The sequence below is a fragment of the Nematolebias whitei genome, chromosome 15 (assembly GCF_014905685.2).
Source record: "Nematolebias whitei isolate Nwh7 chromosome 15, NemWhi1, whole genome shotgun sequence".
Classification (NCBI taxonomy): Eukaryota; Metazoa; Chordata; class Actinopteri; order Cyprinodontiformes; family Rivulidae; genus Nematolebias; species Nematolebias whitei.
The window spans coordinates 30013404-30029631 of record NC_056512.1 but is presented as its reverse complement, the minus strand read 5'-3'; the positions used below and the strand labels follow the sequence as shown (position 1 = coordinate 30029631).

At 41.2% G+C, this 16228-nt stretch overlaps 1 protein-coding gene across 1 annotated transcript in view; it reads right to left on the bottom strand.

The window, feature by feature from the left end:
• The window catches only part of grid2ipa (glutamate receptor, ionotropic, delta 2 (Grid2) interacting protein, a), a 61081-nt gene that overhangs the window by 40176 nt on the left and 4677 nt on the right, over window positions 1-16228 (bottom strand). The window contains exon 5 of the mRNA XM_037688357.1: window positions 77-349. Coding sequence (XP_037544285.1) covers window positions 77-349 — 273 coding nt within the window. The remainder of the gene's footprint in view (window positions 1-76; window positions 350-16228) is intronic.

The following is a 16228-nucleotide window of genomic DNA, read 5'->3' as shown; positions in this document are numbered from 1 at the left end:
ATATATATATATATATATATATATATATATATAAATATATAGATATAGATATATATAGACCAGATTTGACACAGACCTGCAGTTGGTGGTGCCACCAGAGTGGCCAGCGATGAGCGAGGTGGTCTTGCGCATGCCTCTGGCAGGGGGAGCCACGCCTTCTTCTGCGTGGGTGCGTGGCACTGAGCTGGCCCGGGTGGAGACGAGGAGACGTTCCGGGTGGTCCCCGCTTCGGCTGCGACGAAATTGGCTGCGGCTGGGGTCACTGAAGCTCCGCCCCTTCAGTCGGCTCATCAAGCTCTGAGAAACCACCTCGTCGAAACGCTCCCGGTGCTTCTTGGGAATGAAGATCCTGGCAAACAAATCCAAGATCAAGCAGTTTCTACATCGTAATCTTTAACAGGCCAAAGCTGCCAACGAACAAAAAGATTCCTGTTCTGATCCAGTTTAGTTTTAGATCAACCTAACTGGTTCATAAACAGTTCAGTCCATGTCCTCTCAGAAGATGATGTAGAGGAGACGAGTCCAACGTTTGAGCCTGTTGTGGTGAGAGTGTTTGTGGGTGACAACAGATGAGCTTTGTTGTGTGATAGTAGCAGCTGGAGGGAAGTGTGTTCAGGATCAGGGACAGCTTGCAGCTAACAAACATCTCTGGGAGAAAGCACTCCACTCCCCCTGCTTGTGCTACTTTCTCCTCCCAACATTAACTCCCAGTGTTTTGTTCCTCCTGAAGAAAAGCCTATGAGATGCACTGAACGTGCACCAGTTTGCTATATTTGGTGGGCTGTGTTCAGGAACATGTGGAGGCCAGTTCATATAAATAGAAACTAGAAAAAAAAGTGTTAGTTGAAACACATTTGTCAAATGTTGCATCAAATCCATTTAATTAACCTCTTGGAGCTTTGGTGTAAAAATAGTCATGTTGCCTTCAATGACACTTTATTCCCTGCATGACAAACACCAGCAGACAAATGAAACGGAGAAAAAGTTTTATTCTGTGGGACTAAAGCTCAGCCCCGACATCTGCCAGGGAAAGCTTGACATGTCTGCTCTCATTATCCATGTTCAGAGCTGAGCTGTCTGCTGCACATTGTTTCAGTTCTGGCAACTATCTGCAACAGCAAAAAAAATCAATATACAACAAAAACACAGAAATGACCCAGAAAAAGACGGTGGATTTAAATAAATGCTTTTGAAAATCCTTTTCAGGGACACAGGCGTCTAACTTTACATCCTAAAACTGTGCTGTTTCAATTCTCAACTGATCTGCCTGCCGTCTATCTACTGTATCCCTTCTCGTCTCTTGGGTGCTTTCACTGCGCAGAGGAGAAAAAAACTATTTTGGCTTTCCAGAATGTGCCAGTTACACTGTAGTGTGCCTCCATATACACAGCACAAAGCACTGGTTGGTTCTCAGCAGTCTTTGTGGAATGGAAAACTGAGGGAACAAACCGTTTCCCCCTCTAGAGATGGCTAAACTAAACCAAAGTGATCAGCAGTTTGTGCACCTAAACACAATAAAGAGCAGGTAACTAAAGCTCATCTCACACTGACCAAATAAACCCTAGGTTGCATTCAAATTAGACTAATAGTTAAAGAAACACCATCCTCCAATCTCTTGGAGTAGTCACTTCTAAAGTCGGTGTTTGAACCTCACTGTGGGTGATGAAACATCAGGCAGATGATGATCAAGACGATCATCAGAAATAAAAATTTAATTCAGAAATGATCACAAACAGCATATTATCACAAAAAACAAATACAAGGAATAAATACAGCTTTCATAAACCTATCATAAATAGTCTTATAGCTCTTGAAGCTGTTCGTGTTGTCATTACGGTCCTGTTTAAATGATTCATCAGATGTGTTTGTGGAGTACGACCTGCGCTGAAAGTCCCTGCCCCTGGTACTTTGTAGGTATGAAGCTCAATAAAACAAAGTTTAATTTTATTTCTCAAATAAATTATATTATAAATATTTTAAATTGAGGTTCAGTAGAAAGTTTATGCATAATAAATAGCTTACCTGCTGTAGATTGCTTTTTTAAACCATCTCACTTTGGGAAAAATTGTTAAATTTTCCTCTGCCTGATGAGCTAAAGGCTAGTCAGAGCAAGGCCAATACCAACTCCAACAATCATGTGTTAAACCTTCACATGTCTCTTTTTGCTTCACATGGCAGAAATATTTTGATATATCTTCTTGAAGTTCCTCAAGCTGCAGAAAAAGTGCCATGGCTAGCTGCTGCCGCTTCAGTTTTCTCTCAACTTTCTTTGTAAATAAGCATATAATGCAAAATTGATGGTGAATTTAAATTTGTATAATAGTGCTCGTATATCTTTGGAATACTTCAGACTGGAGTGCTTTGTGTTTCAGACAGAAATACACTGTGGTCTCTGCCATGCTCAGACTAGCCATTAGCTCATCACACGGGTCAGAATTAAACTATATTTCTTGAAACTGAGGTCATTTAAAGAACTAACAGGTAAAATACTACATGTTCATATCCAAGAAAGTTCAATCTGGTCCTCTGGACATTCAAAAAAACAAAAAACAAAACAAAGCAAAAAAAATGTAGAAACGTTTCGTCTCTCATCCGAGAGACTTCCTCAGTCTGAGCTGCTGTTTTCAGCTCAGTCTCTTAAATAGCACCTTCTCAGAGTGGATCAACCAGTTTTGCTGCTGACAACCAAAACCAGCTGATCACATGCTCAAGAAGGACCATCAGCCTAACAAAGGATCATTAGCACACTGATGGCTGTTTACTATTCAAAGGGGGTTGAGTGATACTAGCAATCACAGCATTGTAAGAGGGGGACAGTTGAACCCGGAGGCCTCCACCCCTGTTTAATGATGGACGGTTTCTTTTCACAAAGATGGCCTCCTTTACTCCTCTCTCAAACCATCGTTCCTCTCTGTCCAGGATGTGAACATCTTCATCCCTGAAAGAGTGACCGCTGGCCTGGAGATGAGTGTAGACCGCAGAGTCCTGGCCTGATGATGTTGATCTTCTGTGCTGGGCCATCCTTTTGGCCAGTGGCTGTTTAGTTTCCCCAATGTAAGACTGATCACAACGTTTCTACATTTTTTTTGCTTTGTTTTGTTTTTTTGAATGTCCAGAGGACCAGATTGAACTTTCTTGGATTTTTCTACCTGGATTATTGAGCATGCATCAGGATATATGTTCATATACTTTCCACAGAACCCAAATTCAGAAGATGGGATTTATTACTTTCATGCTTAAGTACAATTTTAGTGTAAAGTTTTATCTTTGTTGTGGAACTATTTTGCTAGAGTAATTCAGCAGCAACCCTAGTTTGTACCCAAAACTCAAGTAACTCAGTCACCTACAGCAGTAAAGGTGTTGTACTATTGTGTTGGTCAAACAATGTATAAATACTAGTGTGTGTGAGAGACAATACTGATTATGTCCTACACGGCACCTCATATATAAATGCTAGGGCTGAACAATTAATTGCATTTGCAATAATATCGCAATATGATAAAATGAGATTTTCTAAACGCAAAGGCTGACTGTTCACGTGATCTGGTTATGTGACTTGCGAGTGAGCGGAGCAGGGAGTGGGAGGAGTCAACACCGCGCTTTAACTGGTTGTACAATGGCGTCAGTCTCGACAGAAATTGATACATCTGAAAGTCTGGTACCAAAGAGGCAGCATGTCCGTTGTTTGGAATTATTTTGGCTATAAAAAAGAAGACGCTGCACAACGACATGTATTGTGCAGAACCTGCCTTGCTGCTGTTGCTACCTCTCGAGGAAACACCACAAATCTTTATCAACACTTAAAAAACACCACAAAGCCATTTTCGATAGTTGCATGGCTAGAATGCCAATGACCAGTGCTTCAACTTAAAGTAAGCAAAGTACCAGCCAACAGGGATCACTGACAGAATTGTTCGAGGTATTACTTCGTATGAACATAATTCAAAACGGCACATGGAAATAACTTGAGCAATAATGGAGTTCATAGCAAAATGCATGACGCCCATTAATGTAGTGACCAAGCCTGGGTTTACGGCTTTGGTGAACACAGTGGATTAGCGGTATAGAATGCCCTTGTTCACACATTTTAGCCAAGTTGCTATCCCGGAGCTTTAAAAAAATGCAGAAACAGAGCTGCCGTGGAGCTGAAAACAGTGGAGTTTTTTTGCAACTGAAACAGATTTATTGCTTGTGTTGGTTGAAAAATACATGAGAAGAAGATATTGAAAAATAATTGCATATTAAATCGCAATATTGATGTAAAAAATTACAATCAGAATATTTTCTAAAATCGTTCAGCCCTAATAAAAACCAGCCACTAAGGAGCACAAGCCAGTGTATCTCTTGTGCCGGTCTCAAGCCCGGGTAAATGGTGAGGGTTGTGTCAGGAAGGGCATCCGATGTAAAATAATTTTGCCAAAACAATAATGCGAGTTCATCAAAGCGAAACCATACAGGATCGGTTGAGGCTTGGGTTAACAACGACCACCACCGGTGCTGTTGACAAACAAGGTGCCGGCGGAAATTGTGCTACTGTTAGTCAAAGACCACGAGGAGGGAAACGTGTCAGGAGACAGAGGGAGAAGAGGAAAGTGAAGAATGTAAGACTGAGGGTTTCAACTCTAAATGTGGGGACAATGACAGGCAAAGGTAGAGAGCTGGCTGACATGATGCAGAGAAGGAAGGTAGATGTTTTATGTGTCCAAGAGACCAAGTGGAAGGGCAGCAAGGCTTGCAGCATTGGAGCAGGGTTCAAACTGTTTTACCATGGTGTGGATAGAAAGAGAAATGGAGTAGGGGTGGGTGGTCCTGAAGGAGGAGTTGGCAAAGAATGTAGTAGAGGTGAAGAGTGTCAGATAGGGTGATGTGCCTGAAGGTAGAAGTAGAAGGTCTGATGCTAAACATCATCAGTGGTTATGCTCCACAGGTTGGATGTGATGAGGAGGAGAAAGATACATTTTGGAAAGATCTGGATCAAGTGATAGAGTATTCCCAGGGAGGAGAGAGTGGTGATCGGAGCAGACCTGAATGGACATGTTGGTGAAAGAAACAGAGGATGAGGAAGTGATGGGTAGGTTTGGTGTCAAAGAAAGAAACCAGGAAGGACAGATGGTGGTGGATTTTGCCAAGAGAATGGAAATGGCTATAGTCAATACCTATTTCCAAAAGAGGGAGGAACATAGAGTGACCTATAAAAGTGGAGGAAGGAGTACGCATGTCGACTACAATCTGTGTAGAAGAGGAAACCTAAGGGAGATTGGAGACTGTAAGGTTGTGGCAGGGGACAGCGTGGCCAGACAGCATTGGATGGTTGTGTGTAGAATGACTGTTGTGAAGAAGAGAAAAAGAGTAAAATCAGAGAAGAAGACCAAATGGTGGAAGATGAAGAAGGAAGAATGTGAGAAATTCAGAGAGGAGCTGTTAAAGGCTCTGGGTAGGAAGAAAGAGCTCCCAAATGACTGGGCTACTACAGCAACAGTAATTAGAGAGACAGGTAGGAAGGTACTTGGTGTGTCATCTGGACAGAGAATGGATGGTAAGGAAACCTGGTGGTGGAATAGTGAAGTGCAGGACACCGTTCAAAGAAAGAGATTAGCCAAGAAGAAATATGACAGTGAGAGGACTGAAGAGAGGAGACAGAAATATAAGGAGATGGGATGTAGAGCAAAGAGGGAAGTAGCTAAGGCAAAGCAGAAGGCGTACAATGAGTTGTATGGGAGACTGGAGACTGGTTGTATGAGAACAGGTAACAGGTGGAAGAGAACTTGGAGAGGTGGAGGTATGCAGTTGAAAGAAGAGGAATGAAAGTCAGCCGTAGTAAGACAGAGTACATGTGTGTGAATGAGACGGGGGCCGGTGCAACAGTGAGACTACAAGGAGCAGAGGTCACAAAGGTGCGGGACTTCAAGTACTTGGGGTCCACTGTCCAGGAAAATGGGGAATGTGGTAAAGAGGTGAAAAAGACAGTCCAGGCAGGATGGAGTGGATGGAGAAAAGTTTCATGAGTGATTTGTGACAAAAGGGTGTCAGCAAAGGTCAAATGAAAAGTTTACAAGACAGTGGTGAGACCAGCTATATTGTATGGTCTGGAGACAGTGGCATTGACAAAAAGACAGGAGAAAGAACTGCAAGTGGCAGAAATGAAGATGCTAAGGTTCTCCTTAGGAGTGACAAGGCTGGATAAGAATAGGAATGAGATAATCAGAGGTACAGCACAGGTTGAAAAACTGGGAGATAAAGTTAGGGAGGCCAGACTGAGATGGTCTGGACAGGTCAAGAGGAGGGACCATGGGTATATTGGTAGAAGGATGTTAGAAATGCAGCTGCCAGGAAAAAGACAAAGAGGATCTATATGGATGCAGTTAGAGAGGACATGAAGGTAGTTGGAGTGAGGACAGAGGATGCAGAGGACAGAATGAGATGGAGGAGGATGACTCGCTGTGGCGACCCCTGAAGAGGGAAAAGCCAAAAGAAGAAGAAGTTTAGCCCTAATAAATGCATGCATGAGCTGCTTTAAACTGCGCCTATGTGCTTACAGCTGGCAGATCTGTGTAAATTAAAATCCAAGGGAGCTGGTGTGTACCTGGTATGTACAGGTGACAGTGATTAAGTGCTTCCACACTTCCCTGAATGCCTGAGGGGTGGCCATCTGGAACACCAGGCTGCTCCGTGCTGCTACAGTACCTTAAGATAATGTTTTATCACTATAGCTCCTAAAAAGCCACATTTAGACACACAGTCAGGATCAAGTAAAACACAACATATGAGCAGAAGACATGAGTCAATGGGATAAGAAAAGCGTAAAAGTGACGATGTAGGAGTCATGCAAGTAGAAAAACAAGAGAAAGTAGAAAAGTGAAACTCTTTCTAGGCCAGGGTCATGCTGGGAATGAAGCTGTGTTGTCTGTGGCTTATGTAGGCCAGAAAACTTTCCTGAAATACGCTCGTGCATCCTCATAGCTGCTTGGACAAATTGTACAAGGTCACACATCGTGCACAAACTCTTCCTTAACCTAAACTTCCTCCACCTCCACAACCAATATTTCTATTTGCAAACTAATCCAGATAATAAGTTGCTTTCCTCATTGAAGTTGGATGTAGGTTTTCTGATGTCCTTAATTAGAAGGATGGAAAGAGAACTCTAACTGGGTCTGAGGGAGGGGTGGATCAGGGACCCAATACACAGAGGGATGAATGACAACTGCAATCAACTGGGAAACTCGTAGCAAGGCCCGTTATTATTAGACCCACTTCTGATCGGCCAGTCTGACGGCTGGGCCAAGCATGAATGTGCAAACACAAAGACACGCAGGAGTGAAATCTAAAGGGTGGAGTTCTGGTAGATTTTTAGAGCAAGATTTAATCTGTTTAACATGCTGAATTAAATTTAGAGTTTTTTTTTTTTTTTTTTAGAGAAAGGCAGTTCCACAACAGTATACAGCTGTGTTACATCACATAAAATCTACAACTAACAATATAAAAACGCAGCCAACTTTACCTAAATCAAAGGAAAGTCATACCGAAAGCGTCTGGAAACACTCCTATCTCTTCCCATGGCTCTTCGAGGCTTTAAAGGAAGACTTTCAGCTCAGTTTAGCAACGCAAACATGTCTGTCACCAAAAGTCTCCATGTAGTTCAAACAACTTTTTCCAAGCAAAGGAGAAAAGCAAAGAAGGAAGAACAGGAAGGTGTCCTGGATCTTCAACAGCAATAGCTGCAGCCTCAGAAAGCAGGCAAACGAAAAAAGGGAGTAAATGAATCAGAAGGAGGGAGCAAACTGAAAGAGTGGCTGTGGTTTACATCTCTCCACACCTCCCTGGCATCCTTGTGCATCATCGTCAGCTCTTCTTCCTCCGTACATGCTCCCATTTTTAAATTGTTTTACCGGAGAGGCAAAAAGTCAGCGTCAACAAACTGGTCTTCCTGCTCACAGCTGGAAGATGATCCTGACCACCGTCATTCAGCAGTCAGAGGTAGTGAGTGACAAATCTTCTGCTTTCTCAGAGGAGGAAGGAAAGAATGAGAAGAACAGAGGAGAAAGTGAGGAGGGAGAGAGGAGATGAGTGGAAAAAGAGAGGAGAGTCTCAGAGGAGTTTCATAGTCAGGTCAGCTTGACGACTGGATCCATGCAGGAAACCACAGACCTGCAGGAGCTGACAGCTTTGTTTCTATCTGACAAATCAACAAATTATCCAAACCCCATGAGAATTATATATATATATATATATATATATATATATATATATATATATATAGTTACAAAACGGATTCCAAAAAAGTTGGGACACTAAACAAATTGTGAATAAAAACGGAATGCAATGATGTGGAGATGGCAAATGTCAATATTTTATTCGTAATATAACAGATGACAGATCAAAAGTTTAATCTGAGTAAATGTAAATTAAAGATTCAAAATTTCACAGTGTCAACAAATCCCAAAAAAGTTGGGACAAGTAGCAATAAGTGGCTGGAAAAAGGAAATTGAGCATATAACGAACAGCTGGAAGACCAATTAACACTAATTAGGTCAATTGACAACATGATTGGGTATAAAAAGAGCTTCTCAGAGTGTCAGTGTCTCTCAGAAGTCAAGATGGTAAGAGGATCACCAATTCCACCATTGGTGCGCAGAAAGATAGTGCAGCAATACCAGAATGGTGTTACCCAGCGTAAAATAGCAAAGACTTTTAAGTTATCATCATCAACCGTGCATAACATCATCAAAAGATTCAGAGAATCTGGAACAATCGCTGTGCGTAAGGGTCAAGGCCGTACAACTCTACTGGATGCTCGTGATCTCTGGGCCCTTAAACGTCACTGCACCTCAAACAGGAATGCCACTGTCAAGGAAATAACAGAATGGGCTCAGGAATACTTCCAGAAAGCATTGTCAGTGAACACAATCCACCGTGCCATCCGCTGTTGCCAGCTGAAACTCTACAGTGCAAAAAGGAAGCCTTTTCTAAGCAAGCTCCACAAGCTCAGACGTTTGCACTGGGCCAGGGGTCATTTAAAATGGAGTGTGGCAAAATGGAAGACTGTTCTGTGGTCAGATGAGTCACGATTTGAAGTTCTTTATGGAACACTGGGACACCATGTCATCCGGACCAGAGAGGACAAGGATAGCCCAAGTTGTTATCAACGCTCCGTTCAGAAGCCTGCATCACTGATGGTATGGAGTTGCATGAGCGCTTGTGGCATGGGCAGCTTGCATGTCTGGAAAGGCACCATTAATGCAGAGAACTATGTTCAGGTTCTAGAACAACATATGCTCCCATCTAGACATCATCTCTTTCAGGGAAGACCCTGCATTTTTCAACACGATAATGCCAGACCACATTCTGCAGCAATCACAACATCATGGCTATGTAGGAGAAGGATCTGGGTACTGAAATGGCCAGCCTGCAGTCCAGATCTTTCACTTATAGAGAACATTTGGCGCATCATCAGAGTCAGTCAGAGTCAGAGTCAGAGTTTCTTTATTGTCATTCGCACCTCATGTGGTACATGTGGTGGAGCGAAATTATGTACACAGGGTCCCAGTTACATCCAACAATAAAATGTATAAGAAAAACAGTAATAACATCTAAGATATGAACTAAGAAAAACATCAACTAAATATACACTAAGCACTCATAACATAAAACATTGAACATCAGCACAAACATGAACATGAGTCTGTGTGAGCAGATGTGCACGCATGAACACATCAACATTGAAACAGATCAGCAGCAACATGAAACAGATCAGCAGCAACATGATATGGTTTTTCACAGTGATTATTCTAGTTAGAGATTCATGAGTCTAACAGCCTCAGGGTAGAAGCTGTTCCTCAGTCTAGTGGTTCTACACTTAATGCTCCTTAACCTCCTTCCTGAGGGGAGTGGGGCAAAAAGTGTGTGTGCTGGGTGGGTGGGGTCCTTCATGATGCAGGTAGCCCTCTTCCTGCATCTGGAGGTGTAGATGTCTGTGATGGTGGGGAGACTGACTCCAACAGATTTCTGTGCAGCCTTCACCACTCTCTGCAAAGCTTTTCTTTCTGCAGCTGTGCAGCCTCCATGCCACACATTGATGCTCGAGCACAGGATGCTCTCCACTGCACACCTGTAGAAGGAGGTGAGGACTGAGCTTCCCAGACCAGCTCGCCTCAGCCGTCTGAGGAAGTAGAGGAAGAAAAGATATCATAAAGAGGAAGGTGCGACAAAGAAGGCCCAAGACGATTGAACAGTTAGAGGCCTGTATTAGACATGAATGGGAGAGCATTCCTATTTCTAAACTTGAGAAACTGGTCTCTTCTGTCCCCAGACGTCTGTTGAGTGTTGTAAGAAGAAGGGGGGATGCCACACAGTGGTAAAAATGGACCTGTCCCAACTTTTTTGGGATTTGTTGATGCCATGAAATTTGGAAACAACAGATTTTTCCCTTAAAATGATACATTCTCTCAGTTTAAACTTTTGATCTGTGATTTGTGTTCTATTCTGAATAAAATATTAGATTTTGGCTCCTCCACATCATTGCATTCAGTTATTATTCACAATTTGTTTAGTGTCCCAACTGTTTTGGAATCCGGTTTGTGTGTATACATACATATTTATATATATACATATATAAAATCGGGTAGGACTGGACAATAATTCAATATCGATATATATCACGATATATTTTTCTTTTCGATTTTTCGATATTTCAATATGATTACAGCGTTTCACTGACACATTTCTTTTTCTGTCCAGTTTCAACCCAAACAGAAAAAGCCGCGACACATAACTATGTAAGTGTGTGGTGACGTATTTGTTACGCAGAGCTCGAGTCCAGAAGGAGTCAACGGTAGCAGGCTAGGCTAGGCTAATCTCCAACGCGCTGTATGTTTTCGCTTCAAAATGAGTTCCCATGACCGTCAAAATGTGACTGAACAAGCTTTCACAAGCGAAGAGAAAGCAGATGACATAACTGATAAGAGAGGAAAGACTAATTCAGCGGTGTAGAAGTGGTTCGGCTATCTAAGATTTGATAAACTGCAGGTTTCACTGTGTTGCAAAATGTGACGGAGAGTCGTTTCAACTAGCGGTGGGAACACATCTAACTTGTTCCACTCAATAGAATATGCTGAGAGTTAGAAGATGAAGCACAATAAAAGTTTGAGCCAATGTGTCCCAACGTTTAAAACGTTAACATTAATTTATTTGTACAGTTTTTCTGAGGCTTTTATATTGTTTATATCGATATCAGAATTATATCGGTATCGACCGAAATTAAGAAGTATATCGTAATAAAAGTTTTGGCCACATCGTCCAGCCCTAATACCAGGTATATGTGGCCAATAATGTTGGCTTTGTCTGTTAGCAAAATATCTCAAACTACAGGAGGGATTTTAGTGAAACTCACGAGATCAACCCAAGTCAACCCAGTTCAAGATGGCTGCCACACCTAACCAACCTTAGACTGCTCGACAATGATGCCGACTTCATCCGTTTTACAGACATTGAGCTAAATTTTGGCACTGAAGTAGCTGAGAGTCATACAAACACATACTTTAAGCATTAACATATTGTGTGAGAGCTCAGTAGAATAAGTGAGATCACGTTTAACAATTTAGTCAAAGTTTGACCAAAAATGTCAGTTTGAGAGCCTGGCATTAAAGATAAAGCTAATGTGTTTAAATTGAGTCTTTGATTATTTCAAGTATTTATAGTCCATTCACAAAAACTCTGTCACTTAAGTGTAAAAGTCGATTAAAATTTGACCTAAATGATAAGAGCAACGAACCAAAAAGGTCTTAGAGGTGTTTCGCATCTGCCTCTAGTGATCCACACAGACTTTTGTGAAAGCTTCAAGTTCCACCACCAACCAACTTAAGAATTTGACACCAACAAGTGATTCAGAAACATAAGAAAAAATGTGTTTAAAGACGCCCAGAAATAAAATACATGCAGAGTGACCCTGCTGGTTATGATAAAAAAAAAATACAACAGCAAGAAGTTGATAAGTTCATAAGGTCGGCTCCTCAGTCTACATGTTGCAGACTGAGGCGGTTGGAGAGTCTTCACTTTTATGTGCCGCGTGCGTCACTAAAGACTGCCACATTCTTTACCCATGTCTCTGGGTGGCCAGGAGCTGGTGCCTATCTCAGCAGTCGCTGTGAAAGAGGCGGGGGACAGGACATGTGTCCATCACAGGGACATATCGAGACATAACAAGACAGACAACCATTCAATAAAGCAAAATATTAAATGAATTGTAGACAAACTGCACGTGGAACATAGATTTGCCATCCAAACAGCACAAGCCAGGACATTTAGACGATGGTGGTCAAAATGCTGCAGCACATGAAACATACCGAGACGCTTGATGACGAAGACAAGTGAGGAAAATGTGGGTTTATTGAAACACTGTTTTAATCGTTATCCAAATTGCAATATTACAACATCATGTTAATATTGTGTGACCTTACCGATTGCCATTCTTTGGAAGTGTTTGTTAAATGTTTGTTTTGCTGCAATCACATAATATATATGGACAGACAGCTTTTTTGATTTTTGTCTACGTCTTGCAAAAATACAATTCTGACAAAGTTGGGACTCTGTAAAATGTAAATCAAAAAACAAAATGCAATGATTTGCAAATCTCAAAAAACTATAATTCATTCACAATTCACCTAAAGATAAACATTTAAACTATGGAAATAAAAACCTAAAATTCCCTGAACATATATTGCTGCTGCCTATCATGCTACAGCGTTGGACCAAGATCTTCTTACGGAGAAAAAGGAACATGTTGCAGGTTTTTTTTGCTAAATCGATGATTCGCGATCATGAAATGTCACGTTCAGTGTACGTGTTGTAACTGATTCCAGCTACTACCACATCCATAAAACTAACCGAGTTGTATTTTATTTGTTTTTTAAGGTCAGCTGGCTGTGGGAGCAATCTTTTATTCCAGGCATATTTCAAGAATCATTAATACACAAAAACAGTATATTCACACTTTTTTCCTCTGGTTCCCTGACATCCCATGTGACAGAATCAAAGAAAAATAAATATTTACACCAACACAGTACCCATGGCTCACGAGCAACCAAATTCTCCAAATGCTCTGCTGGAAACATCTTTCATCATATGTCAGCTTTTAAAAATAATACATAAAATCTGTTTAACTACAAAAACAATGGAATGAAAAACACTTAGACCTCAGATTAACATGGACAACAATGCTTATTTCAAAGTCATGGCTCAACTGAACTAAATTAGCAAACTTGAGCTATTCAATATGATTTCTTCAAAACACTGATTGAGACTGCTCCATTTTGTACTTCCTAACAGCCTAAACTGCAAAAAGACAGCCGAGCTTATGCATTATTTACTTCTACGCAAAGATTTTTTTTTTTTATACTGACAGCTTTTTGAAAAATAAGACAGTCACATCAAAGAGCTGTAGGAGCTTGTGTCCTTAAGTTGAAGAAAAAACAGATTATCTACCAAAAAAAAACAAAGAACTAAAAGAATGCTAAATGACCAAATCTGCTACAGTATTGTAAAAACATCTCAACTATAAAACAGACACGTTTCACAGCCATGACAGCAAACTTCAAAACCGGTTACATTCTGCTTCCCCCACACAAAAAAAGGCTGAAAACAAGCGTTTCAGTGCTCACCTCAGGCAGCAGTTCATCATTTCTTCCAGCATGGAAGCTTCAAAGTGAGTATGAAATGGAGCTGTTTTGGTAGAGAAGAAGCATTTGCATGATTCTGTGTCTGTATGTCTGCACGTCTCAGGCACCAGCAGCTAACTGTCGGCAGCAGCTATGAGCTGTGTGTCGAGGAGGGAGCATCCACTCAAGAAAAGACAAAAAAAAAAGAATTGCATCACTGAGAGAATCACAGCTGACAAGGAGGAATGCGGAAGATCAACTGAGACAAAGTCGGAACGAGAGCAAAGATAAGAGAGAAGAGACAAAAAGACTGCAGGTGTGAGCAGCGGTTTTGTGTTGTGGGTTTTAATTTTCCGATCCGTGCTGAGGACGAGGAAATGCAATACACGGTGGTGAGTTTTCTAACCGTATGGCACAATTTCTGAAAGGTGACAGTGAAGCGGTGGAGGAAACGAGCCAGTGGTTCATATGGAGTCAGCCTCCTCTGGCAGATTTCTCAGGACAACAGTGAAGGCGAAGGGGCTCCTGAATTATTGATTTTGTTGTAAAATGAGGCAGCTTTTGCTTTCATCGTGTATTTTAAAGGAAATCCCACTGCTAGACAGTTCAGATTCATGACCCAAAGGACAGAACATCCACCAGTTAGCTTAGATGAATTTTGAGTTTCTCAGAAACAGTTGGTAATTTATTCATGAACACACACAGTATTGCTTAGAAACGAAGCCTGAGAAACTTAGTTTTGTTAAACTTTTACAACAAGGTGAAAAGCTGAAAAAAGATCAAGGTGTTTGGTCACTGACAACAACTGTGCTTTCTTTTTAACCTATAATGCACCAAGGATAAACTGAAACTCTTAATCCTGTACATTGTGTCAAATTTTAAACAGAAAAAAACAAAAACACGAGAGACACACACACAAACACGTCATAAAATTACAATATCATAAAAAAATTGATTTCAGTAATTCCATTCAAAAAGTGAAACTTGTATATTATATTCATTCATTACACACAGACTGATATATTTCAAATGTTTATTTATTTTAATGTTGATGATTATAACAGATAACTAATGAAAACCCTAAATTAAGTATCTCAGAAAATTAAAATATTGTGAACAGGTTCAACATTGAAGACACCTGGTGCCACACTCTAATCTGCCAATTAACTCAAAACACCTGCAAAGGCCTTTAAATGGTCTCAGTCTAGTTCTGTAGGCTACACAATCACGGGGAAGACTGCTGACGTGACAGTTGTCCTAAAGACGACCATTGACACTTTGCACAAGGAGGGCAAGACACAAAAGGTCATTACTAAAGAGGCTGGCTGTTCACAGAGCTCTGTGTCCAAGCACATTAATAGAGAGGTGAGGGGAAGGAAACGATGTGGTAGATAAAAAGTGTACAAGCAATAGGGATAACCGCACACTGGAGAGGATGGTAAAACCAAACCCATTCCAAAATGTGGGGGAGATTCACAAAGAGTGGACAGCAGCTGGAGTCAGTGCTTCAAGAACCACCACGCACAGATGTATGCAAGACATGGGTTTCAGCTGTTGCATTCCTTGTGTCAAGTCACTTTTGAACAAGAGACAGCATCAGAAGCGTCTCGCCTGGGACTGGTGCTGAGTGGTCCAAAATTGTGTTCTCTGATGAAAGTCAATTTTGCATTTCCTTTGGAACGCAAGGTCCCAGAGTCGGGAGGAAGAAAGGAGAGGCACAGAATCTGCGTTGCTTGAGGTCCGGTGTCAAGTTTCCACAGTCAGTGATGGTTTGAGGTGCTATGTCATCTGCTGGTGTTGGTCCACTCTGTTTTCTGAAGTCCAAGGTCAACGCAGCTGTCTACCAGGAAGTTTTAGAGCACTTCATGCTTCCTGCTGTTGACCAACTTTATGGAGATGCAGATTTAATTTTCCAACAGGACTTGCACCTGCACACAGTGCCAAAGTTACCTGGTTTAAGGATCATGGAATCCCTGTTCTTAATTGGCCAGCAAACTCGCCTGACCTTAACCCCATAGAAAATCTGAGGTATTGTGAAGAGGAAGATGTGATACACCAGACCCAACAATTCAGAAGAGCCGAAGGCCACTATCAGAGCAACCTGGGCTCTCATAACACCTGAGCAGTGCCACAGACTGATTGACTCCATGCCACGCTGCATTGCTGCAGTAATCCAGGCTAAAGGAGTCCCAACTAAGTACTGAGTGCTGTAAATGTTCAGACTTTTCAAGTTCAGACTTTTCTGTTGGCCATCATTTCTAAATCTTTTTTATTGGTCTTAAGTAATATTCTAATTTTCTGAAATAATGAATTTGGGGTTTTCATTAGTTGTCAGTTATAATCATCAACATTAAAAGCAATAAACATTTGAAATATATCAGTCTGTGTGTAATGAATGAATATAATATACAAGTTTCACTTTTTTAATGGAATTAATGAAATAAATACATTTTTACATGATATTCTAATTTTATGACCAGTATCAATCCATCCGCTGTATCATCCATCCATCCATTCATCCATCCACTGTATCATCCATCCATCCACTGTATCATCCATCCATCCATCCATCCACTGTA